At 25.4% G+C, this 27,506-nt stretch overlaps 4 protein-coding genes across 5 annotated transcripts; 3 read left to right on the top strand and 1 right to left on the bottom strand.

Moving 5' to 3' along the window:
* Positions 1–222: 222 nt before the first annotated feature.
* On the top strand, positions 223–3,894 carry LOC145750495 (AFG1-like ATPase). The gene is made up of 10 exons (XM_082566546.1): positions 223–410; positions 570–829; positions 910–1,069; positions 1,256–1,383; positions 1,508–1,607; positions 1,754–1,895; positions 2,213–2,402; positions 2,599–2,739; positions 3,030–3,152; positions 3,611–3,894. The coding sequence occupies exons 1-10, from the start codon at positions 275–277 to the stop codon at positions 3,740–3,742; spliced, it is 1,512 nt and encodes a 503-aa protein (XP_082422672.1). The 5' UTR covers positions 223–274; the 3' UTR covers positions 3,743–3,894.
* A 121-nt stretch (positions 3,895–4,015) lies between these two features.
* Positions 4,016–5,400, bottom strand: LOC145750496 (WD repeat domain phosphoinositide-interacting protein 3-like). The gene has a single exon (XM_082566547.1). It carries the CDS (start codon positions 5,368–5,370, stop codon positions 4,348–4,350), a length of 1,023 nt encoding a protein of 340 aa, XP_082422673.1. The 5' UTR covers positions 5,371–5,400; the 3' UTR covers positions 4,016–4,347.
* A 255-nt stretch (positions 5,401–5,655) lies between these two features.
* On the top strand, positions 5,656–14,590 carry LOC145749429 (dual serine/threonine and tyrosine protein kinase-like). Of its 2 annotated transcripts, none has more exons than XM_082565194.1 (19): positions 5,656–5,754; positions 5,956–6,104; positions 7,792–7,901; positions 8,043–8,258; positions 8,597–8,698; positions 8,872–9,521; positions 9,709–9,868; positions 10,207–10,279; positions 10,931–11,057; positions 11,304–11,406; positions 11,536–11,619; positions 11,817–11,944; positions 12,077–12,255; positions 12,449–12,620; positions 12,799–12,925; positions 13,108–13,221; positions 13,417–13,531; positions 13,845–13,979; positions 14,181–14,590. In XM_082565194.1, the coding sequence occupies exons 2-19, from the start codon at positions 5,960–5,962 to the stop codon at positions 14,342–14,344; spliced, it is 2,904 nt and encodes a 967-aa protein (XP_082421320.1). In that variant the 5' UTR covers positions 5,656–5,754; positions 5,956–5,959; the 3' UTR covers positions 14,345–14,590. The 2 variants fall into 2 exon arrangements, with proteins under 2 accessions (XP_082421320.1, XP_082421318.1); XM_082565192.1 differs by having other exon boundaries at positions 5,669–5,825.
* On the top strand, positions 6,568–7,845 carry LOC145749430 (uncharacterized). The gene has a single exon (XM_082565195.1). The coding sequence runs from the start codon at positions 6,722–6,724 to the stop codon at positions 7,538–7,540; it is 819 nt and encodes a 272-aa protein (XP_082421321.1). The 5' UTR covers positions 6,568–6,721; the 3' UTR covers positions 7,541–7,845.
* Positions 14,591–27,506: the final 12,916 nt, after the last annotated feature.

Consider the following 27,506-nt stretch of genomic DNA (forward strand, 5'->3'; position numbering starts at 1 on the left):
AATTTAGGTACAAAATATTACTAATATAAACATAAAATATATTTTAAACTTGATTGTACTTCCATTTTTTTAAATTTTGGCGTAAAAATTAACAAAAATTAATAAAACCGCCGGCAAAATTATTCAACCATAAAAGTTCCTTTTTTCTTTTTTACAGCTGTATCTACTCTACTGTGACCAAATTACGTAATCAATTTTGTTTTTATAAATAATGTTGCGTTGTAGTATTAGTTAACAAAACGTTTTGTTTTGTGTTTTTAAACGTGTGTAAATAATGAGAAAGGTGGTTAACAGCATTGTACAAAGACGACAGCTTTTAAACAACTTATTTTTTTACAATGTGACTGTAAGTAGAAATATACGAACCAACGAAAAACAGAATTATGGACATGTGCTTTTTTCATCTAAAAGTAAGTGTTAGCACTTTGCCAAACTAAGGTTCTATTTTTTGTTTAACTTAACTAATATAATGTTATATTATGCATTCAATTTTAAAGGCAAATATAGAAAATACTGTATTTAAATGTTTTTTATTCAAAAAATAAATTTAAATTTTTTGTTATTTAAAGATCCAAAACAACTTTATACCACAAACTTTCACACTACCTCTACACACTTCAATAAAAACATAAGAAAATTAACTGTGGAAAATGTTATTGCGGGAATAAATGAATCAACTACACCAGAGCAAATATTTAATGAACTTATTTCACTTGAATTAATTGAACCTGATGCCAGACAAACTGCAGTTGTTGCAAAATTACAAAAACTATCTGAAATTCTGAACGGTTACGAATCTTCTACAACAGCTTCTGGATTTTTCAATAATGTAAGTCATATAATTTATTTAAAAAAAAACATAATATTTTTGTTAGCTTTATTTTATTTAAGAAATACTTACCTTTACAGTTATTTTCAAAATCGAAAAAGAGATCGCCAAATGGTCTTTACATTTATGGAAATGTAGGAACTGGTAAAACGATGTTAATGGATTTTTTTTATTTATGTGTAAATGTGCCGAGGAAGAAAAGAATTCATTTTCATGAATTTATGTTGGATGTTCATAAACGTAAGAAATTAAAAAGTTTTTAGAATAATAAAAATATAAAAAAATTTAAAAACTAAATAGAAAGAAATGTAAGCTAGTGCTAAACTAAAACCTAACATGAAAAGTATAAAAATAATATTTTTTTACTCATGTGATATTTTAGATTTTTACTGATAAACTTGACTGATTGAATGTTTTTTGTATCAGGTATACATAGGTTAAAACAAGGATTAACTAGACATCATGGAACAAAACCAATCCCATATGATCCTATTGGACCAGTTGCAAAAGAAATCAGCACTGAAACATCTTTGCTTTGTTTTGATGAATTTCAGGTATTCACCTCTAATCTACATTTGTGTTGAATATTTTTGAACTTTGTTAGCATGCAAATAGTCTCATAGGCCTTTATAAAAATGGACATTTTTACCTTTTTTAAATTTTTGGTATTATTTTCAGGTAACTGATATTGCTGATGCCATGATATTGAAAAGATTATTCACAGAATTATTTGATAATGGAATAGTTATGGTCGCAACAAGTAATAGACCCCCAATAGGTAACTTAAACTGCATTGGACTCTTTTTTAAAGAGTGTTTTTTTAGCCTATGCATTTGCATTCTTTTTATAAATTTTTGCTCAGGCCTATTTAAAATCCTAAATTGTGTTTTTAGAATCAATAAAAGTTTTATTATTTTTGTTTAGATTTATATAAAGGTGGATTACAAAGAAGTAATTTTGTTCCTTTTATTGAAACTTTAAAGAAAAATTGTGATGAGTTTTGTATTGATTCGGTGATGGATTATAGGATGACTGGACCTCCAGTAGATGGAAAAGTGTTTTTATTGTAAGTTTATAAACTAAAGTAAAATTTTAGTTTGTTTTTTAGTATTCTGGATTTTAATTTATCAAAACTTAATGTGCAAGAGGCTATATTGTTACAAATTTATTTGTTTTAGTCGATTGCCCGCCCTGCGATTTGCAGCACATAGTTAATTCGTGTCTGTTCAAATTTATGTGATACCACAAACAACAGTTTTTTAATTTTAAAAGCTTGTAAAATTGTACATAGCTACATATGTCTAAATCGGCAACTAAGCCTTGATATATATACATTTATGATTAAAACTATTTTTTTTTTTTTTTAATCTCTTTTGATTTTAGAACCTCAGACCCAATGGTAGAAAAGCACATGGACGAAATCTTTAACTACCATGTTTTACTACAAGAAAATTTACCCCTAGATGAACTAATACCTCATACTAGAACTTTAACAATATTAAAGCGAGAATTAAAAATTCAAAAATGTGCTGGGAGAGTTGCAGATTTTACTTTTGAAGAAATGTGTATGCAGGTAAAGAATAACTTTATGATTTAGCAATTTACTAACTATTTAATTTGACCTTCAAACTGAAAAATGTAAATAATTTGGTGTCTTAGTAGGAAAATGTGTTATTTATTTCTATATGGTCAATCATAAATTCTGTATCTTTCACTTTGTAATTCTATTAATTATTAACATACGTAGTTACATGATGTTTTTCTCTAAGGCGGTTGGTGCAATTGATTACATTGAAATAGCCAAAGAATTTGATATTGTGTTAATAAGAAATATTCCAAAAATGAATATATTTCGAAAGGCCGAAGCAAGAAGATTTATAACTATGATCGACACCTTTTATGATGCAAAGGTTATATTTATCTTTACACTCATGTTTGTTCAATTGTGGTGACAAGGTTTTATCACTTTCATTTTCATTGTCAAAGAAACATATTGTGTTTGATTTTATAAATTCAAGTAAATAAAATAGGTCTATGCCTACTACTATTAACCTTCAATGCCAAACTTTTGTAAAATAGCATTTTATTTGTAACAGTAAAACTATTGTTTGTCATACACAACTTTAAAACTATCAAACTGTATTTTTCTTACTTTGATTTTTAAAGTCTTGATTTTTAATAATTTTTATCATCCAAACAGATTGGTGTGATAATATCTGCTGAGGTGGAAATTAATGAGTTGTTTGTTAATGCAACTGAAGATGAAAAGAAAATTATGCTGCAAGAAAACTCAATTATTTTAGATGATTTAAAAATTGACGAGGTATATTCATTTATGATATTTTATTGCCTTCCATATATTTAACATTAAACTGTTACTTTATATTTAAAATTTTACTTTTTAGCAAAATAGTTAAAAACTGTTAACATAACTATTTGATCCACACTGGTCTCTTGTTGGAGTGCTCTTAACTATGTTGCCATTAACGGTATAAACTACTACTGAGCCAACACTTAACCAGCAGCAGTTATCGGGCATTTATAATCTATAATATCTCAAACTGCCAAAGGCAACTCACAACTTGGTCAGGGTAACTGATGTTACTCTATGTTTAGGTCATGAAATCAACCTTCTGAAAAATGATAAACTAAATATTAACAAGCAATTTATCTTGGTAACTGATTTGGAAATTTATTTTTGGTGTAAACAGGCCTTGATTATTTCTTAACCTTTTATTGATATAAATACATGTTTCAAAAACTTTTTTTTTTGATGTTCAGGAAACTACTTCAACAGATTTAAATGTTTTCTCTGGTGAAGAAGAACAGTTTGCATTTTCTCGTGCTCTGTCACGATTAAACGAAATGAGAAGCAATAATTATTGGAAAGAAGTTAAACTTGTCCCTAAATAATATTTATTTTATTTGCTTTTAGGAAATGCATGTTTATTTATTTTACATTTTACAGTATTTTTAACTTTTTGTTTTATCTTATATATATGGGTATGGTTTTATAAGCTATGCATAACATGTTTAGCCAACAGTATTTAAATAAAACATTTTAGTTAGAAAACTGTGGGTGTTAAAAATATTCTTAGTCATTTTAAGAGATACCAAAAACACTTGTTCATGTTTTGAATGCGATATATAAATTTATTTGATAATAATTATAGAAATATAGGAGTAAAAAATAATGATAATGAAACTTAATAAAAATATGCTAACTGCAAAAAACACTGCCATACTTATGCTCATTAAAATTAAAAATAAATCACCAGAAATTTAAGATTTACACAAAATTAAACAATGTTTTATATAAATAGGGATTGTAAAATTTGTTCAGAATAAAATATTTTTAGAGTAAAATGCCACATTAATTTAAAAAATTACACAATAATTTGTAATATTTACATATATAGGTTTGATTAAGCTTACAGATTTGATGTCATATATGTGGCACATTAACAGCAATTGCACAATTTTGAATTTAAATGAAAACAGTAATAAAAATATGAAGTTTATTTATCGTCGGTCATTTCTAAGAAATGAGTAAAAATATCTCTCGTACAATCTCCATTTGATTTAAATGAATATTTGTAGTATGTTCCATTCATACAAATAGCTATTACTGAGTTGGAATCGGAGCTAAAAGCACAGATACATTGTGATGATCCTGGCACGTTAAACCGGCCGAAGCTCCATTTGCTGTTGAAGTATTTTGGCAAAAAGCGAGCGCCAGAGCCCGACGCTTTATTATTAGTATTAGCGTTGTCAGGTTTGTCTTCTACATTAAATATATGAACTGTTCCATGATCACTTGATGCGCACAGTAGTGTAGATTCAACATTAAAATTAATGCAATAGATCTTTGCATTGCCAGATCCCCTTCTTAACTCGAAAACTTGCTTTCCATTAGAGGTATCAAAGATCCTGATCAGGGTTCCTTTTAAAGATGCTGTTGCAAGCCTAGTGCCATGAAGATTAAGTGAGAGGCATGATATCGGACCTTCATGGCAGGATGTTTCTATCGGAGGATCATCTGTTTTTCCAAGATCAACAATTTGTACACTTCCTGTTTTCTTTGCTGGAAAAATTAAAATTGAATTACTGCTGCTTGGGCATAATTGGCACAGACCTTCGGGGTTGTATGTTGTCTCAAACACGTGAAGTTGCTGAGGATTTTGAGTGAACGTAAATACTTTGATTAATCGATCCAAAGCAACAACAATTCGGTCTCTTCGAAGACGCACACTTCTTACATCTGATGTAAATGTTAATTCAATAACTGTTTTCTTCTTTAAATCATCCCAGATCATGACCTTGTTTCGGGGAAACTGTGGAACCGTCCCACCGCCAACAAGTGCTAAGTAATTACAACGAAAAAGCATTTCAATATGGCCAATACCTCCTCCACCTATATCAAAATCTTGGCTTTCTTTTTCCTTTAGCGGGTGTGAATTATAAACCTTGAAACCATTTTGTAAACCGCACACGAAACAACCTTGGTCCTGATTAAACGCACAGCACAAAATATTAGACATCTTGGATTTGTAAAAATGTTGAACTTATTAGGTTTGTTTATTTATACGAATGAAGTCTCAAGAAATGCCAACAAAATTTAGTGGCACATAAGCCACAGAATATGAACTTAATTATACGCCAAAACTTAATTTTTTATATGAATATCTTAATTAATGATGTTTTACTTTATTTTTAAAAAGTTAAAAAAATGTTTTATAAAAATCTAAAGTTATGTAATGAAAATTTCGGCAACTCTGACCACAAGATTATTCAACCATTTCATAAACAAAACTAGTTGTCGAAAATTTTACGATGTTTTGCATAAGTTCCAATCAAAGTTTTACAAGTTATCAGCAATAAACGTATTTAAAATAGTGAAAAGAAATGGTTTGATTGAATTAAAGGTAAAGAAACAATTATTTTGAGAAACGATTTTTCAAGATTTGGTTAAATGATTAGTTTCCGAAAATTCGAGGTATTATTTAACTTAATGCTTGCTTACTACGTATGTGTTCTATAAGTAGTTTATTGCAATCTATAGACTAAATGGTACTTCTAAATTACAATAACACTACTAAAAATGTAATAATATTGTTTTTTTTTAGAAAAATGCTTCAATTAAATGAAAAAAGCCAAGATAAGTTTGAAGAGAATGAAAATTTACTGGATAAAGTGTTTTCATCTTTTACCCGATCTCAACAAAAACTTTTGAATGTTTATGAAGACACTTTTAAACTTATCGATGCTGAACCATGTAAGTTTAATTAAAAATTAATAATTATTCACATATATATTTAAAGTGGAGTTTGTGTTTTGTTATTTTGAAATTATTGTTTTATTGACTGTATTTTCTTTCAATATAGCTATAATGATTTTTTTATTCTATTATAACATTTTATGCTTAGTTATGTATTTTTGCTATATATTGTATGTTTAATATAAAGTGGGTAGGCAAAAACACATTTTATCAAACTATTTATTTTCAAAATGTGTTTTCAAGGATTGGCGCCCTTGCCCTGCCAGCCGAAGTTTTTATAAATATTTTGAATATTTTATATTACCTTATAGTACATTTTATATACTTTAAGCGGCATAAAATTAAAAAGTAATATTTAAATGCCATTTAGTTTTATACATAATGTTGCAATAGTTTATTCATGGTTTGATTAATTTTAGATTAAATTAGTAATGGTGCAATTTGTCATTACATTAATCAGGAAATAATAAGTGGGATAGGTTTAAGTTAATGACTGTGCAAATTCAGGATTCAACCACATTGTTAGGTGTTATATTAATAATGTAACCATATTAATTGTATTTCTCAACTCATTTTATTGACAGGTCATAGGTAAAAAGAATTAAATTATTATTATGTCTGTTGCATTTGTTCCCCAAAATGTAAGAAGTACAAAAACCCCAGTTACCCAAGAAACAATACAGAAGTTATTGGATGAAAACTCTCATTTGATTCAATGTATATCTGACTATCAGGCGAAGGGAAAAGTCCAAGAATGTTCTCAGTTTCAGCAAATTCTACATCGCAACCTAGTTTGGCTTGCCACTGTTGCTGACTCCAACCAATCTGGGTCAGGGGGAAGTTTATTAGGGGGGGGCACTTCTATGGGTAAGGATTCAATAGATGGTGGCCAAGCTACAATAGCAAGTGCAATTTCACCCCCAGTATCATATGAAGCTTCATCTAATAACCCCCAAAGTGGAATTCCACCCCCAAATTCACAACCACAACAACAACCCCAACCCTTTCAGCAGCAACCTGTCACTCAAGGTTACCCACCTTCAACTATGGCTCCACAATACCAACAACAACCACAATTACAGCCTCAAATTGGAACCCCAGGGATTCCACCCCCAAGTGACCCCAATATGATGTCACAACCTCCTAATTCTCACCCGCAGATGCAACAACAACAACAACAACAACAAGTAGATCCAACACAACAGTACCCACAGCCACAAGGTGTCCCTTCACAACAGTTACCACCAAGCCAACCAATATCAAGTGCTTATAGTCAACAACAACCATACACATACCAGCAACCACCAGTGGATAGCGTTCAAGGTCAATATGGAGGTCAAGTCCCCCCTCCACAACAGCAGCAGAGTTACCCCTCTTATTCACAGCAACAACAACAGTATCCTAACTACCCTCCTCCACAACAGCAACAATAATATTGTGTTCAAGATACTACAAAAGAATTATGAATTAATTAATTGAACATACACAAATAACTTTGACTTAAACAGATTTTAAGAGTTGGAAACTTCAAAAATAATAACTTTAAATATTTTTGTTGTAAATGCTTTGGTATTTAGATCTGCTGTAATGTGTAATGCACATATGTTGTTGTATAATCCTGTGTTGTTAAATTAACATCATCCACCACTGCCATGTTTCAAACAATTTCAACTTTACTTTTCAGATTTAAAAAGCAGAGATACTGGTTTTCTTAAAGAGGAATCAATTTGTAATATTTTGGAAAATTCTGTTTCTATTTTTGTCTTTGGGGACTCATATCAAAAGCAATGTCAAGTAAATAATATTTTCATATTAGATTAAAATTTTGTACTTAGATATATTAATTTAAAAATTTTATCCTGGAAAATTGAAGTTATTTTCGACCGTTAATAAAAAGTTTAAATATATGTTAAAAATAAAATCTTTATTTTTTAGTTTTTAAATCATTTTTTGGGTGCCAACATTCTGCCAACCCACTCACCATCTTGGCTTTCTAAAAGAAGTCCAATCACTGTCAGATATGGAGCTAAAATTCAACTCAACTTTACACTACCAAGTAGTTTTATTCTTCCTGTCACTCAAACATATGCGCTTGACAATGAATTGAATTCTTCCTTGCTACAATATGCAGAACTCTGTCAAAATATAAATGTAAGTTTTTTTTATGTTTTTATCATTAATTTTCAATTTGTTGTTTGTTTTTTAAATATGCTATAAACAAAAGGGAATTTTTTAAATAATTTTAATTTTTTACAAATAGTTTTTGCAATTAGAATTGAAGCTCATATAATTTTGTTTAAATTTTGCTAAATTTTAGTTGTCTTTGTGCTATTAATATTATTCATTTTGACAACCAACTGGTTTATTTACTAAAATAGGATCACACCAACCTTCTAATTACAATTAAACCATAACACAGTTACAAAGTGTTTAAATTTAAATTTGTTGTGCCTTAAAATTTTTAAAAACTAAGTTAATTTTATTTTTAGACAACATCAGATAAATATTTTATGGAAATTAATGTAAAAGAATTAGAAAACTCAGGACTGGAAATTTTATTAAACAAACCATTTTTAAAAGAAAATGTTAATGTAAGTTGTGCTAAAACACATGTTTTTAGTTAATGTCGTAAAATACAACTTTGCCTCAAAATTACACTTGTAATATGGCATTACATCATTAGATTTAGTGCTTAATTTAAATAAAGCATTAATACCTACCATTTTATTTTTTCTAATTTTAACAAATTTGATTTATATTTTAGATTATTATAAAAGATTTTGATATGATGTCAAATCAAACTTCAACTGAATTAAATCCCAATACCTCAACTTTCCAACATTCTTCACAACATATCCCCATTTTAATCTATGCAATCGATCTTAAAGATATCAACATTAACAAGTTAAAGCAACTTAAAACAATGTACACCAACTTACCAGTATTATTTTGGCTCCCAGAGCAAAATACCAAAGTCAAAAAGAAATTTATAAAAAGTAGTTTGGCTGTATTAAATACTGTGACAACATTGCCATATTTTAACACTTTAAAAAGTGAAAACATTATACCTCAAACACAAAAAATCGACGAAAATTTATATCAGAACATCAACCAAGAAAATATTAAGAAAATTTTAAAGCAAGACCCTTTAAACTGTGTAACAAATCAAAGCACTGTGAAGTTACAAACTGGGAAAAATACATTCAAGAAATCAATATTGACGATACATGAGGTTAAATCCACATTGCAATATATCGGATTTAATTTTGGAAATATTTGTGCTGTTGACAACCAATTAAAAAATCATTGTTGTGTTTTATATGAAGATAATGATAATGAATTTATTGAAATTGTTGATTTTATGGAAACAACTTTAAAATCTTATTTATTCAAACCTGCAAATGTCATAAAATGGTAAGTTAGTTTTGCTGTTTCACAAATTGCTGTTTCCATTAGAAAGGATTTGTTCTTACCAGTACCCATGTTTAAGATATACAGACTTACTATTTTTTTAATTTTGAACACTATTTACAATAGTACAATTTTTTGCCAAAAAAAAAATCAAAATTTTTTAACATAAATAATCTTATTTTCTTACTAGTTTTCATCATGAAGTATTGGATGAAATGATAAACAGAGTTTTCACACTCAGCAGAGATGTGATGATGACTCCAAAGAAAATGGAATATGCTCGAAACAAGGAAGCTATGTTGTATAAAAGATTAATGGAGATTGCTACACATGAACAAGATGAAATTACTGTAAGTATATCAACCATTTGTGAGAACTTATATGTGTAAGTATTGCCTTTTTGGGGTTTTCAAATTTTAGTAGTCTGCTTAAAATTTTTTAACAATTCAATTTTTTATTTTGTGGTTTTATTACATTTATTAAAAAATCTTCTTTATTACTCTGTAATTAAACTTTAAAGACCTTTTTATTGCCTTAACATTATAAAAATACTTATTTTAACATTCTTATTTTGGGCTATTTACTCAAATTTATTTTTAGCCTCATTTGACTTAGTTTCGATTAAATAACTTTTGTTTATATAATGTTTAGTTTCGTTTACATGGAGCTTTATTTTGTTTACTTTTAGAATGTGATCGGTTTAGTTAAGCAAGAATGTGGGCCAACAATTTTGGATGTCGCAAAAAATTACCCGACCAGTGGTAAGTTATCAATGAAATCAAATTTTTTTAAATTAAAAAATAAAATTACAAATTGGTTGAAAAATTTCACTGTATTTTTTTTATTGCTAACTTATTAATTTTAAATTGAATAATTGCAATAGGTATTGTAATGTGTCATCGTATCTATTTATAAATATATTTACGTCATAGCCATATATATTGCATAAATTCACATATGACATAACTGTCATAACAGATTGTGAAATATTGATTTCATTTTGCATTTTCTCCCTTATCATTATTGTCAAACAAACATGTTAGTGTTGGTTTTAAAAGTATGATAACTTTAAACATTAATAACACATGGTGTACTATCGAATATCATGAATTTAAAATTTAAAGCCAATATTATTAGATTTACAACCATATACCAACAATAAATATTTCCAAATACATCAAAATGAATATTTTGAATGTACTGCATTTAATTGCAAATATAACAACAATTATTTCTTTATTAAATATGTTAAATTTATTGGTGTACTATCAAAAATAATAAAATTGAAATTTACGCTGATATTATTAAATTTATATACTATATAAAAATAAATAATAAAAATTTTTAATACAACTACTGGATTTATTTACTAATATAACATCAATTTTTTATTTAAAATTTTTAATTTATAGTTGATGACAGCAACATAATAAGTTTTCATGATGTCACAATCCTTACCAATAATATACAAGACATGGTCGTTCAGCAAATCAAACTAGCCTCAGCCAATAGACTCAGCAAAAACATTGATGTTTTACGGTTAGTGTTTAATCACCAATAAGTTTAACAATATTTACACTAAAAAAATGTTTTTAAACTGATTTTATTGATTGTTTGGTTTGGATAAATTATTAATAAACTAGTTGCTTTGTATAGTTACACTTTTACAAATAGTATTTGTAGTAAGTTACAAATTTAAAAACAATTCGCGTTCTGTTGTTGTTATTTTAAAATTAGAAAGTTATTTTTTTGTGTGTTTAATTTGATATATTTACTTGAATTTAGTGAGAATATGACAGGTACGTTACAAAGATGTTTGGAATCTCTGGAAAGTTCAACAGATTCTCAGGGAAACACTGACGATGATGCAAGCACTCATTTAAAACTGGTAAAACTTTGTTGTGTATGTTTTTAAACCTTTAATATATAAATATATATAAATTTAGAATAAAATTGGTATTATTTATTGTATTAATTTTTTATTTAAACTAACCGAATAACATTTATGTTTTATTAGATAATCAATGCTGCCTACAATGTTGAGGTTAATATAAAATCAAGTTCTTCTTTACTTAAGATAGTCATGGACAAAATAATTGGGGTGATTAGCTTTTTATTTCATTTAAATAATTACTATACATGTTTATGTGTTGGTTGAAACGTGTAAAATTCAAGACTTATATATTATCTCTATATATGTAAACAAATGAAAAAACTAAAGTTATTATAACTAGTTAAAATATGATTTTTTCATGAAAAAAATTTTCGAAAAAATTAAAAAGAAAAAAATTGTAATAGTTACTGCATCAACTTTTATGGAAAGAAGTGCCCATATTGGATGAAAATTGGAAATTAAAAATTGCAAAAGATGTTCTTATAAATATTTGTGAAGAAAAATTGGCTAAAAATATCTGCTCACAATTCAGGTAAAGTTATAAGACTAAAACCTTATTTAAATTTTATAATATATTTCTAACACACTTAATTTAAATTATAGTTAAATTTTTTTTTGATAATTTTTATCAACTTTCTAAAAAAATTCATAATTTTTATTTTAGATTACATTTACACAATTCTCACAAAGCATTTCTTTGTGCAATGCGCCACCTAGAGGCCCACCACACAGAGCGAGTAAAGCGTGAAAAAGAAGATAACCACCGAACCGCGAAGGTGTTGGCACCTCATATTGCTCAGCTTACTTTAAGAAGTAAATCTTTTATTGACGAACTCATTTATGGTAAGAATTTAAAAACTTAATCAACAAACAATCTTTTACATTTTAAATAAAAAAAAGATTTTGATTTATTCTGTATGTGCAATGTCTTAAAATTAAAATAATGTAAAGAATTAAAATTGTGTATATTGATAAATTTATGTTATTTACATAATTTGGAATTTTATCAAAAAAAATATCAAATCATTTTTTTTAGGAATTCCGAAATTGGGTCGTGAGATTGGTCGAGGAATGTATGGGGTTGTCTACGCCTGCTCTGATTGGCCCACTTCAACCAGCAGTGGTCTCCCTTGTGCTGTGAAATCTGTTGTACCTTTTGACGAAAAACATTGGAAGGATTTGGCTCTTGAATTTTATTACAGTAGTTGGTAAGAGCTTAAAAGATATTATTTCTATATACAAAAAATGGACAATAAATTTAAATATTAGCCAATTTTAGAGGAAATTTTATGTAGACGATGTGTTTATTTTGTTTACTTTTTGTATTTTTGTAATAATATTAAATATTAAAATGTATTAGTTTAAATTATTTTTTAACACATTTAGTTTACCACCCCACCCTCGAATCGTCCAATTACATGGCTCAATAGTTGATGACACTTATTCTGAGGACCAATCGGCTGTCTTGCTAATAATGGAAAGGTTGAACAGAGATTTACACACTGCATTAAAGGTAATACTAACTTACTAATCTCTTAATTTCATAAATTTGTTTGGTTTTAACAAAATTTGTATGATTTGCTGTTATTGCAAGATAACAACTTTCTGTCAAATTAAAATTAATAATTATTTGTGATATTTTTTAAATTCTCTTTTGTATAATCTCTGCTAATACTTGGTTTATTGTGAATATAGAGAGGAATGTATGAACATCACAGAATGATAATTGCATTAGATGTTGTGGAAGGGATAAGGTTTCTGCACAGTCAAGGTCTCGTCCACAGAGACATCAAACTTAAAAATATCTTGGTATGCATTAGTAACTGATAACATATTCATTTTTGAGGCTTGAAATAGCCTAAAATTGGTTTAAAACATGAGCATTAAATTTGTTGTGTTCTATTCTGTTTTTATAATAGTGACAATTATTTTTGCTGGCAGATGCTTTACATTTAATAAACAATCCATTTTTAAGTTAAATGTTTAAAAATTAATTTCTTTTAGTTGGATGAAAACAATCGAGCAAAAATCTCAGATCTAGGTTTTTGCAAACCAAGTGCAATGATAAGTGGATCAATCGTTGGAACCCCGGTTCATATGCCACCTGAACTGTTCACAGGTTAGGAACTGATAACATTATTGTGCAACATAACAAAAGAAATTTTTATTACCCAAATTGCCAAATTTTTTTATAAACCACAATGTGGTTTGTTACCATATATATTTTTATACCAATATTGACCTGTATCAAGTTGATTCATGCCGTTGGTACTTTATATATAAGATGTAAATATGCCTATGCGCATTATGTCCCAAGCTTAAGGCATACAAGCCCGTGTAAATTTCATATCAGCGTTTTTAACTTAAAAAGTAAGAATCTTACCTGGACTATAATAATACTCTGATAACCAGCCTTATATTTATGTTTAAAGGTAAGTATGATAGTAGTGTGGATGTATATGCATTTGGGATATTATTCTGGCATTTGTGTTCTGGCTCAATAAAGTTACCCAAGAATTACAAGAAATGTAGCACAAAGGATCATCTTTGGAATGCAGTGAGAAACGGTAATTTTACCAAAACGTTTTGTAAAATGTAGGATTTATTTCCTACTTCTGGTATATTTAATTTTAAGAACTTTAATATAACCTTATTTTTTATGAGTTCTTACATTGCAAAATCACAATTAAATTTGAATCAAATGTTGTAAAATCAAAAAAAAAAAATCTATGACGTTGAAATTTTTTAATCCAAAATTTTTTTTTTAGGAACAAGACCAGAATGTTTATCAATGTTTCGTAACGATTGTTGGCTTATGATGTCACAATGCTGGGACGCAAATCCAAGCCATCGACCGTTGCTAGGCAACATCGAGGAAAAGTTACGTCATATTATAGAGCTGGTTGTCAAGGAAAATGGATTATGTGCATAAAAATAAAAATCTATTATTTCCATTTTAAAAGTTGTCATATTTGTTTCCTTTAAAATGCTTTGTTTTTATGACCTAAATGGATTTCTTTATGTCTTAACTTTACCAAGTTTCTTTTGTCATTCAAGCTAAGTTCAATTTTATATTTTTCCAAATTTAACAACTAAATTAATTGGGTGCTTTAGTAATAACAAATTTCACTTATTGTTTTTCTTATTGACGATTATTCTGAAACAATAAATACACATATTATTTAAAAAAGTTTGTTTTTGTGTTTGCAAAGATAAAGTGAGCAACGTTTACGTTTATATATACTATGTCGGTATTTTAAAACACATCATAAAAGCTAGCACGATATGTGACTAACGAAGCCAAACCGTTAACCCGCTAATCGTTGACTAAAAAAAGCTAACTTTTGCGTAAAAATTTAACTTTTAAGTGAACTTTAAAAATTAGTATCGAACCTGTTAACTTTCGTTAAATTGTGCCTCCGTTAATATAAGTTCGTTATCTCATTTTTTTAAATCTAAGTTAATGTTCTGAATTACTGCTTTTTTACCGTATCACAATATCAAATGTAATATGACACGTTCCATTTAAGCTAAAGTCATAAGACATTAGTTTAAATTGTTGGGGGGGACCCCACAAATAATTGCACATTTGCTCTTACATCTTATAAATAAATATCTTACTATTTGTGGTGCGTAATAATTTTGAAGTATAAATTTAAATTGGTCACCACAAACAAAATTGTTTTTTTATGCGTAAAGGATTTTATGGCAATTTCTGAAATTGAGATCATATGAGCGGGCTCGTTCTAATCATTTGTATCTTTTAACTTTCCTGTTTTCATTAACAGCCTCGACTAACAAATGGAACGGGTTTAAGTTATTTAACACTTTTTGTGATAATAATTTATGCCCTATTTTATTTTTCTAGGTGAAAGCTGTTTTTGCTGGACAAGTGGATAGAGCTCCCGTCTGTGGATGAATGTCTCTTTTTGCTTACGGAATAAAGAAATCAGGGTCAGGTGGGAATGGGTAGGCAAAAAGGTTAAGGTAAGCCAGATGGAGTGAAGAGAAAGGGTAGGCGGGTTAAATAAGGGGAAAAGGTAAGTCGGAAGAGGGGAGAAAAAGTTAACACTGTTAATGTATTGTGTAACGAATTACTATTTAACGAAGTTACTTTTTCGGTTAATTGTGCCCACCTATGGAAGTAGCCCGTTATACATCGAAATAAAACAAAGAATATGTAAGTAACATTATTTTCTGTAAAAAGATTACCTTTTAAACTCGGAATTTACAAATCGCTTTTCTTAATTTTTTAGGCAATTTTATATTTAGTTTACCAAAACAATTATAAACGTATTTTAAAAATATTATTAAAAAAAATTTATATTTATAAAAGTTATGAAGATATTTCATAAAAATCGCCAACTTTTAAAACTAAATTTATTGCATTTTTTTAAATTTGTATTTGGTATAACTTATTTTAAAAGATTTTTATGGCCATAGTCCTTATGACGTCATAGGTACATACTATTTTGTATATAAAAACAAAAAAAGGGATTTTTTAGATTTTAATTTTTTTTACTTAAACAACCGGAGTGGTTTAATTAACGTATTTTTAAAATATTATTTTGAAAAATTAATATTCATAAAAGTTATGAAGATATTTTATAAAAATCGCCAAATCTTTAAAATTAAATTTATTGGGTTGATTAAACTTCTATTGGTAACTTAAATACCTATTTAAAAAATTCGTAAAAAAAAGATAAAACAAAAAAGTTATGGCAAAATTTTTTGAGGGTGGACCGCAAACTCTGTCATTCTTATAGCATAAATAATTAATGCCGTTTTATTTTAGAAATTATACAACACCAGTTCAAGAATATATTAAACAACAAAATATAAAAGAAAAAATAATATCATGTACAATGAATTATGCTTGAAATGTGCCTTGAGTCATATACAATATGAATATTTTTTTTTCAATTTTTTCTTTTTAATTTTATTATATATACACATATTTGCAAAAGTGGTTCTAATGTCAAGGTAGCGTACTTGTAAAGGTAATTCTCAACTCTAGGTTCGATTCCTGTTATTGTCATTTACAAATATAAAATTTAGAGTGTAAAATTTTATAAATTTTTAATAAAAGTGTCATAACTTTTATGAATATTAATATTTTTAAAAAATATTTCGTAAACACGTTTATTAGACCTATGCAGTTCTAACAAAAGAAATATTTTTCGATTTTAAATTTTTTATTTTTTTTCAAAAAAATTTATATGTAATATCCATAGGGCCAAAATAACACGTGACCTAATTAAACACAAAATAAAAATTAGCTTTAACTTTTTTTCTATTAAAAATTTTAACGAAATGTTCTATCTTGAATGTTAATTAGGCCAATGCGCGTCTAATAAAATATAAAATTTTGGGTTTTGAAATTTCATAAATTTTTAATAAAAGTGTCATAACTTTTATAAATATTAATATTTTCAATAAATATTTCATAAACACGTTTATTGGACCTATGCGATTCTAACAAAACAACTACTTTTTGATATAAACTTTTTCATCTAAAAAAAAAATATATGCAATATCAAAGGCCAAAATATCACGTGACCTAGTTAAACCCCAAATAAAAATAAGCTCTAACCTTTTTTCTATTAGAAATTTTTACGAAATGTTTTATCTTGAATGTTAGTTGGGCCAATGCGCGTCTTATAAAACATAAAATTTTATGTTTTGAAATTTCATAAATTTTTAATAAAAGTGTCATAACTTTTATTAATATTTTCGAAACATATTTTGTAAACACGTTTATTAGACCCATGCGATTCTAACAAAACAACTACTTTTTGATTTAAAATTTTTCATTTTTAAAAAAAAATTATATGCAATATTATAGATAAAATATTACGTGACCTAGTTAAACCCCAAATAAAAATTAGCTCTAACTTTTTTTCTATTAGAAATTTTTACGAAATGTTTTATCTTGAATGTTAAATGGACCAATGCGCGTCTTAGAAAACATAAAATTTTATGTTTTGAAATTTCATAAATTTTTAATAAAAGTGTCATGACTTTTATGAATATTAATATTTTCGAAAAATATTTCGTAAACACGTTTATTAGACCCATGCGATTCCAACAAAACAAATATTTTTCGATTTGAAAAATTTTATTTTTTTTTCGAAAAAATGTGTATGTAATATCATAGGCCAAAATAACACGTGACCTTATTAAACACAAAATAAAAATTAGCTTAACTTTTTTTCTATTAAAAATTTTAACGAAATGTTTTATCTTGAATGTTAGTTAGGCCAATGCGCGTCTAATAAAATATAAATTTTTGGGTTTTGAAATTTCATAAATTTTTAATAAAAGTGTCATAACTTTTATGAATATTAATATTTTTGAAAAATATTTCCTAAACACGTTTACTAGACCTATGCAGTTCTAACAAAACAAATATTTTTCGATTTGAACTTTTTTTCTATTAAAAATTTTAACGAAATGTTTTATCTTGAATGTTTATTAGGCCAATGCGCGTCTAATAAAATATAAAATTTTGGGTTTTGAAATTTCATAAATTTTTAAATAAAGTGTCATAACTTTTATGAATATTAATATTTTTGAAAAATATTTCGTAAACACGTTTATTAGACCTATGCAGTTCTAACAAAATAAATATTTTTCGATTTGAAAAATTTTATTTTTTTTTCGAAAAAATGTGTATGTAGTATCATAGGCCAAAATAACACGTGACCTTATTAAACACAAAATAAAAATTAGCTAACTTTTTTTCTATTAAAAATTTTAACGAAATGTTTTATCTTGAATGTTAATTAGGCCAATGCGCGTCCAATAAAATATAAAATTTTGGGTTTTGAAATTTCATAAATTTTTAATAAAAGTGTCATAACTTTTATGAATATTAATATTTTTGAAAAATATTTCCTAAACACGTTTACTAGACCTATGCAGTTCTAACAAAACAAATATTTTTCGATTTAAAATTTTTTATTTTTTTAAAAAAAAAATTTGTATGTAATATCATAGGCCAAAATAACACGTGACCTTATTAAACACAAAATAAAAATTAGCTTTAACTTTTTTTCTATTAAAAATTTTAACGAAATGTTTTATCTTGAATGTTTATTAGGCCAATGCGCGTCTAATAAAATATAAAATTTTGGGTTTTGAAATTTCATAAATTTTTAATTAAAGTGTCATAACTTTTATGAATATTAATATTTTTGAAAAATATTTCGTAAACACGTTAATTTAGATCTATGCAGTTCTAACAAAACAAATATTTTTCGATTTGAAATTTTTTATTTTTTTTTCAAAAAAATTTGTATGTAATATCATAGGCCGAAATAACACGTGACCTAATTAAACACAAAATAAAAATCAGCTTTAACTTTTTTTCTATTAAAAATTTTAACGAAATGTTTTATCTTGAATGTTAATTAGGCTAATGCGCGTCTAATAAAATATAAAATTTTGGGTTTTGAAATTTCATAAATTTTTAATAAAAGTGTCATAACTTTTATGAATATTAATATTTTTAAAAAATATTTCGTAAACACGTTTATTAGACCTATGCAGTTCTAACAAAATAAATATTTTTTGATTTGAAATTTTTTTTTTTTTTTTTAAATTTGTATGTAATATCATAGGCCGAAATAACACGTGACCTAGTTAAACACAAAACAAAAATTAGCTTTAACTTTTTTTCTATTAAAAATTTTAACGAAATGTTTTATCTTGGATGTTAATTAGGCCAATGCGCGTCTAATAAAATATAAAATTTTGGGTTTTGAAATTTCATAAATTTTAATAAAAGTGTCATAACTTTTATGAATTTTAATATTTTTGAAAAATATTTCGTAAACACGTTTATTAGACCTATGCAGTTCTAACAAAATAAATATTTTTTGATTTAAAATTTTTTTTTTTTTTTCAAAAAAATTTGTATGTAATATCATAGGCCGAAATAACACGTGACCTAATTAAACACAAAATAAAAATTAGCTTTAACTTTTTTTCTATTAAAAATTTTAACAAAATGTTTTATCTTGAATGTTAATTAGGCCAATGCGCGTCTAATAAAATATAAAGTTTTGGGTTTTAAAATTTCATAAATTTTTAATAAAAGTGTCATAACTTTTATGAATATTAATATTTTTGAAAAATATTTTGTAAACACGTTTATTAAACCTATGCAGTTCTAACAAAACAAATATTTTTCGATTTGAAATTTTTTATTTTTTTTTCAAAAAAATTTGTATGTAATATCATAAGCCGAAATAACACGTGACCTAATTAAACACAAAATAAAAATCAGCTTTAACTTTTTTTCTATTAAAAATTTTAACGAAATGTTTTATCTTGAATGTTAATTAGGCCAATGCGCTTCTAATAAAATATAAAATTTTGGGTTTTGAAATTTCATAAATTTTTAATAAAAGTGTCATAACTTTTATGAATATTAATATTTTTGAAAAATATTTCGTAAACACGTTTATTAGACCTATGCAGTTCTAACAAAAGAAATATTTTTCGATTTGAAATTTTTTATTTTTTTTTCAAAAAAAAAATGTGTATGTAATATCATAGGCCAAAATAACACGTGACCTAATTGAAACACAAAATAAAAATTAGCTTTAACTTTTTTTCTATTAAAAATTTTAACGAAATGTTTTATCTTGAATGTTAATTAGGCCAATGCGCGTCTAATAAAATATAAAATTTTGGGTTTTGAAATTTCATAAATTTTTAATAAAAGTGTCATAACTTTTATGAATATTAATATTTTAAAAAAATATTTGGTAAACACGTTAATTGAACCTATGCAGTTCTAACAAAACAAATATTTTTTGATTTGAAATTGTTTATTTTTTTTTCAAAAAAATTTGTATGTAATATCATAGGCCGAAATAACACGTGACCTAATTAAACACAAAATAAAAATCAGCTTTAACTTTTTATCTATTAAAAATTTTAACGAAATGTTTTATCTTGAATGTTAATTAGGCCAATGTGCGTCTAATAAAATATAAAATTTTGGGTTTTGAAATTTCATAAATTTTTAATAAAAGTGTCATAACTTTTATGAATATTAATATTTTTGAAAAATATTTCGTAAACACGTTAATTTAGACCTATGCAGTTCTAACAAAACAAATATTTTTCGATTTGAAATTGTTTATTTTTTTTTCAAAAAAATTTGTATGTAATATCATAGGCCGAAATAACACGTGACCTAATTAAACACAAAACAAAAATTAGCTTTAACTTTTTTTCTATTAAAAATTTTAACGAAATGTTTTATCTTGAATGTTAATTAGGCCAATGCGCGTCTAATAAAATATAAAATTTTGGGTTTTGAAATTTCATAAATTTTTAATAAAAGTGTCATAACTTTTATGAATATTAATAATTTTAAAAAATATTTTGTAAACACGTTTATTAGACCTATGCAGTTCTAACAAAACAAATATTTTTTGATTTGAAATTTTTATTTTTTTTAAAAAAAAATTTGTATGTAATATCATAGGCCGAAATAACACGTGACCTAATTAAACACAAAATAAAAATTAGCTTTAACTTTTTTTCTATTAAAAATTTTAACGAAATGTTTTATCTTGAATGTTAATTAGGCCAATGCGCGTCTAATAAAATATAAAATTTTGGGTTTTGAAATTTCATAAATTTTTAATAAAATTATCATAACTTTTATGAATATTAATATTTTTGAAAAATATTTTGTAAACACGTTTATTAGACCTATGCAGTTTTAACAAAACAAATATTTTTTGATTTGAAATTTATTATTTTTTTTTCAAAAAAATTTGTATGTAATATCATAGGCCGAAATAACACGTGACCTAATTGAAACACAAAATAAAAATTAGCTTTAACTTTTTTTCTATTAAAAATTTTAACGAAATGTTTTATCTTGAATGTTAATTAGGCCAATGCGCGTCTAATAAAATATAAAATTTTGCGTTTTGAAATTTCATAAATTTTTAATAAAAGTGTCATAACTTTTATGAATATTAATATTTTTAAAAAATATTTCGTAAACACGTTAATTTAGACCTATGCAGTTCTAACAAATCAAATATTTTTCGATTTGAAATTGTTTATTTTTTTTTTTAAAAAATTTGTATGTAATATCATAGGCCGAAATAACACGTGACCTAATTGAAACACAAAATAAAAATTAGCTTTAACTTTTTTTCTATTAAAAATTTTAACGAAATGTTTTATCTTGAATGTTAATTAGGCCAATGCGCGTCTAATAAAATATAAAATTTTGCGTTTTGAAATTTCATAAATTTTTAATAAAAGTGTCATAACTTTTATGAATATTAATATTTTTGAAAAATATTTCGTAAACACGTTAATTTAGAACTATGCAGTTCTAACAAAACAAATATTTTTCGATTTGAAATTGTTTATTTTTTTTTCAAAAAAATTTGTATGTAATATCATAGGCCGAAATAACACGTGACCTAATTAAACACAAAACAAAAATTAGCTTTAACTTTTTTTCTATTAAAAACTTTAACGAAATGTTTTATCTTGAATGTTAATTAGGCCAATGCGCGTCTAATAAAATATAAAATTTTGGGTTTTGAAATTTCATAAATTTTTAATAAAAGTGTCATAACTTTTATGAATATTAATATTTTTGAAAAATATTTTGTAAACACTTTTATTAGACCTATGCAGTTCTAACAAAACAAATATTTTTTGATTTGAAATTTATTCTTTTTTTTTCAAAAAAATTTGTATGTAATATCATAGGCCGAAATAACACGTGACCTAATTGAAACACAAAACAAAAATTAGCTTTAACTTTTTTTCTATTAAAAACTTTAACGAAATGTTTTATCTTGAATGTTAATTAGGCCAATGCGCGTCTAATAAAATATAAAATTTTGGGTTTTGAAATTTCATAAATTTTTAATAAAAGTGTCATAACTTTTATGAATATTAATATTTTTGAAAAATATTTCGTAAACACGTTAATTTAGACCTATGCAGTTCTAACAAAACAAATATTTTTCGATTTGAAATTGTTTATTTTTTTTTCAAAAAAATTTGTATGTAATATCATAAGCCGAAATAACACGTGACCTAATTTAACACAAAATAAAAATCAGCTTTAACTTTTTATCTATTAAAAATTTTAACGATATGTTTTATCTTGAATGTTAATTAGGCAAATGCGCGTCTAATAAAATATAAAATTTTGGGTTTTGAAATTTCATAAATTTTTAATAAAAGTGTCATAACTTTTATGAATATTAATATTTTTGAAAAATATTTCGTAAACACGTTTATTAGATCTATGCAGTTCTAACAAAATAAATATTTTTCGATTTGAAATTTTTATTTTTTTTCAAAAAAATTTGTATGTAATATCATAGGCCGAAATATCACGTGACCTAATTAAACACAAAATAAAAATTAGCTTTAACTTTTTTTCTATTAAAAATTTTAACAAAATGTTTTATCTTGAATGTTAATTAGGCCAATGCGCGTCTAATAAAATATAAAATTTTGGGTTTTGAAATTTCATAAATTTTTAATAAAAGTGTCATAACTTTTATGAATATTAATATTTTTGAAAAATATTTCGTAAACACGTTTATTAGACCTATGCAGTTCTAACAAAACAAATATTTTTTGATTTAAAATTTTTTACTTTTTTTCCAAAAAAATTTGTATGTAATATCATAGGCCAAAATATCACGTGACCTAATTAAACACAAAATAAAAATTAGCTCTAACTTTTTTTCTATTAAAAATTTTAACGAAATGTTTTATCTTGAATGTTAGTTAGGCCAATGCGCGTCTAATAAAATATAAAATTTTGGGTTTTGAAATTTCATAAATTTTTAATTAAAGTGTCATAACTTTTATGAACATTAATATTTTCGAAAAATATTTCGTAAACACGTTTATTGGACCCATGCAATTCTAACAAAACAACTTCTTTTTGATTTAAAATTTTTCATTTTTAAAAAAAAATTATATGCAAAATTATAGACCAAAATATTACATGACCTAGTTAAACCCCAAATAATAATTAGCTCTAACTTTTTTTCTATTAAAAATTTCTACGAAATGTTTTATCTTGAATGTTAGTTAGGCCAATGCGCGTCTAATAAAATATAAAATTTTGGGTTTTGAAATTTCATAAATTTTTAATAAAAGTGTCATAACTTTTATGAATATTAATATTTTTTAAAAATATTTTGTAAACACGTTTATTAGACCTATGCAGTTCTAACAAAACAAATATTTTTTGATTTGAAATTTTTTATTTTTTTTTCAAAAAAATTTGTATGTAATATTATAGGCCGAAATAACACGTGACCTAATTAAACACAAAATAAAAATTACCTTTAACTTTTTTTCTATTAAAAATTTTAACGAAATGTTTTATCTTGAATGTTAATTAGGCCAATGCGCGTCTAATAAAATATAAAATTTTGGGTTTTGAAATTTCATAAATTTTTAATAAAAGTGTCATAATTTTTATGAATATTAACATTTTCGAAAAATATTATGTAAACACGTTTATTAGACCTGTGCGGTTCTAACAAAACAACTATTTTTTAATTTAAAATTTTTTATTTTTTTTTCAAAAAAATTTGTATGTAATATCATAGGCCAAAATATCATGTGACCTAATTAAACACAAAATAAAAATTAGCTTTAACATTTTTTCTATTAAAAACTTTAACGAAATGTTTTATCTTGAATGTTAATTAGGCCAATGCGCGTCTAATAAAATATAAAATTTTGGGTTTTGAAATTTCATAAATTTTTAATAAAAGTGTCATAACTTTTATGAATATTAATATTTTTAAAAAATATTTCGTAAACACGTTTATTAGACCTATGCAGTTCTAACAAAACAAATATTTTTTGATTTGAAATTTTATATTTTATTTTCAAAAAAATTTGTATGTAATATTATAGGCCGAAATAACACGTAACCTAATTAAACACAAAATAAAAATTACCTTTAACTTTTTTTCTATTAAAAATTTTAACGAAATGTTCTATCTGGAATGTTAATTAGGCCAATGCGCGTCTAATAAAATATAAAATTTTGGGTTTTGAAATTTCATAAATTTTTAATAAAAGTGTCATAACTTTTATAAATATTAATATTTTTAATAAATATTTCGTAAACACGTTTATTGGACCTATGCGATTCTAACAAAACAACTACTTTTTGATATAAAATTTTTTATTTAAAAAAACAAAAAATTGTATGCAATATCAAAGGCCAAAATATTACGTGACCTAGTTAAACCCCAAATAAAAATAAGCTCTAACTTTTTTTCTATTAAAAATTTTAACAAAATGTTTTATCTTGAATGTTAGTTGGGCCAATGCGCGTCTTATTAAACATAAAATTTTATGTTTTAAAATTTCATAAATTTTTAATTAAAGTGTCATAACTTTTATGAACATTAATATTTTCGAAAAATATTTCGTAAACACGTTTATTGGACCCATGCGATTCTAACAAAACAACTTCTTTTTGATTTAAAATTTTTCATTTTTAAAAAAAAATTATATGCAAAATTATAGACCAAAATATTACGTGACCTAGTTAAACCCCAAATAATAATTAGCTCTAACTTTTTTTCTATTAAAAATTTCTACGAAATGTTTTATCTTGAATGTTAGTTAGGCCAATGCGCGTCTAATAAAATATAAAATTTTGGGTTTTGAAATTTCATAAATTTTTAATAAAAGTGTCATAACTTTTATGAATATTAATATTTTTTAAAAATATTTTGTAAACACGTTTATTAGACCTATGCAGTTCTAACAAAACAAATATTTTTTGATTTGAAATTTTTTATTTTTTTTTCAAAAAAATTTGTATGTAATATTATAGGCCGAAATAACACGTGACCTAATTAAACACAAAATAAAAATTATCTTTAACTTTTTTTCTATTAAAAATTTTAACGAAATGTTTTATCTTGAATGTTAATTAGGCCAATGCGCGTCTAATAAAATATAAAATTTTGGGTTTTGAAATTTCATAAATTTTTAATAAAAGTGTCATAACTTTTATGAATATTAACATTTTCGAAAAATATTATGTAAACACGTTTATTAGACCTGTGCAGTTCTAACAAAACAACTATTTTTTAATTTAAAATTTTTTATTTTTAAAAAAAATGTATATGCAATATCATGGGCTGAAAAATGTGTATGCAATATCATGGGCCATCGCGTAAGTAAAAAGAGACAACCATCCACAGACGGAGCTCTTTCCACTTGTCCAGCAAAAACAGCTTTCATCTAGAAAAACAAAATAGGGCATAAATTATTATCACAAAAAATGTTAAATAACTTAAACCCGTTCCATTTGTTAGATAGTGCTGTTAATGAAAACAGAAAAGTTAAAAGATACAAATGATTAAAACGAGCCCGCACATGTGATCAAAATTTCAGGAAGCTCCATAAATTGTTATACGCATAAAAAAAAAATTTTGTTTGTGGTGCCCAATTTAAATTTATTCTTTAGAATTATTACGCACCACAAACAGTAAGATATTTATTTATAAGATGTAAGAGCAAATGTGCAATTATTTGTGGGTTCCCCCCCCAACATTTAAAACTAATGTCTTGGGACTTTAGCTTGGAGGGAACGTGTCATATTACATATTGATACGGTATAATATTGTGATATATTATGATATTGTGATACGGTGAAAAAGCAGTAATTCAGAACATTCATTAACTTAGATTTTAAAAAATTGAGATAACGACATTATATTAAAAAAGGCACAATTTAACGAAAGTTAACAGGTTTGATAATCATTTTTAAAGTTCACTTAACAGTCAAATTTTTACGCAAAAGTTCGCCGTTACAGTTGTTTTGATAAAGCAAATTTAAAATTTGAGAAAATTTTTTTTGTTAAGTTGTACCATACAAAATAATATATGCCTATGACGTCATATAATCAATAGCCGTAAAAATCTGTCAAAACAAAAAATTTTGGCAAATTTTTGTTTTTTTTCCACAAATTTCCTTAATAGTCATGTTAGTTATACCAATACAAAATTAATAAGTTTTAATTGGCAAATTAATGGGCGATTTTTATGCTATATGCAACTTTTACAAATGTTATTTTTTTTGAATATTATTTTCAAAATACGTTTATCAGGCCGCTGCGGTTGTTTTAGTAAAATATATTTAAAATCTAAATGAATTTATTTTTTAAGTTTTTATGTAAAATATTTTTCCAAATAGTGATTTTTGGCATTTTCTACAAGGGTATTATAAAGCCTTGCTGTTTTTACCGAATTTGACAACCACAACAAAACTGGTAAGATATTTTATTTTTAAATATATATTATTAAAACTAGCGTAAATTAAATATCAATTAATATTTTGAATTTATGGGATTACCCAATTAGCCTTAAAACATATTACCATCTATATTCAAATTTAATTGCACGCACGTAAATATTTTTCTATCCAATAATTCTTAATCGCTTAAAAAAATTAAATTTAACCATCTTACCTTTATAAATCTTGAATTGAAGTTGTGAAATTTATCCCCTTCTAATATGGTTATTATCTTGACTTTTTCAGACATGTACGTTATATCTTACATTTTATATATTTTAAATCTGCATAACAAAATATTGAATTAGTTCAACGATAAGCTATAATTAATATTCTACAAATTGTGGACTTTTAATTTTACATTAATCAACCATTTAAAGTATGCCAACAACTTCATTGTTAAATCAATCCTGTTTTTATAAAATTTCAAACTTACTTAACTTAAAACACGTCCACTCAGTTTAAGCTCTAAGGGTAGGTTCTCAATAAACGAACTGACAAAAATCAAAACAAACGTGATCACGTGACTTTGTTTACATTTTAAGGCAATGCTGAGTTTTTATAGAAAACCAAAACGTGGTGATCTTTAGTTCGAATCCCAATAAAAGCATGTTAAATTTAGTTCGTATGTATTTCTTACGTTATTTTTGTGCAATTTGTAAAAAGAATTGTAATTTGGAAGAATATAAGAAAAATTTATCTCGCATTTGATAGAATTTTATTCAATATTTCGTTGTGAAGTATATAA

Source organism: Corella eumyota, chromosome 4 (assembly GCF_963082875.1).
Source record: "Corella eumyota chromosome 4, kaCorEumy4.1, whole genome shotgun sequence".
Classification (NCBI taxonomy): domain Eukaryota; kingdom Metazoa; phylum Chordata; class Ascidiacea; order Phlebobranchia; family Corellidae; genus Corella; species Corella eumyota.

Excerpts from the sequence above, each read along its gene's own strand:
- LOC145750495 (XM_082566546.1), top strand. The coding sequence starts at position 275 with ATGAGAAAGGTGGTTAACAGCATTGTACAAAGACGACAGCTTTTAAAC. Across the intron at positions 1,070-1,255 it reads TATGTTGGATGTTCATAAAC|GTATACATAGGTTAAAACAA; the intron begins GTAAGAAATTAA and ends TTTTTGTATCAG. Across the intron at positions 1,608-1,753 it reads AAGTAATAGACCCCCAATAG|ATTTATATAAAGGTGGATTA; the intron begins GTAACTTAAACT and ends ATTTTTGTTTAG.
- LOC145750496 (XM_082566547.1), bottom strand. The coding sequence starts at position 5,370 with ATGTCTAATATTTTGTGCTGTGCGTTTAATCAGGACCAAGGTTGTTTC.
- LOC145749429 (XM_082565194.1), top strand. The coding sequence starts at position 5,960 with ATGCTTCAATTAAATGAAAAAAGCCAAGATAAGTTTGAAGAGAATGAA. Across the intron at positions 10,280-10,930 it reads AAAAAATTACCCGACCAGTG|TTGATGACAGCAACATAATA; the intron begins GTAAGTTATCAA and ends TTTAATTTATAG. Across the intron at positions 12,926-13,107 it reads ATTTACACACTGCATTAAAG|AGAGGAATGTATGAACATCA; the intron begins GTAATACTAACT and ends TTGTGAATATAG.
- LOC145749430 (XM_082565195.1), top strand. The coding sequence starts at position 6,722 with ATGTCTGTTGCATTTGTTCCCCAAAATGTAAGAAGTACAAAAACCCCA.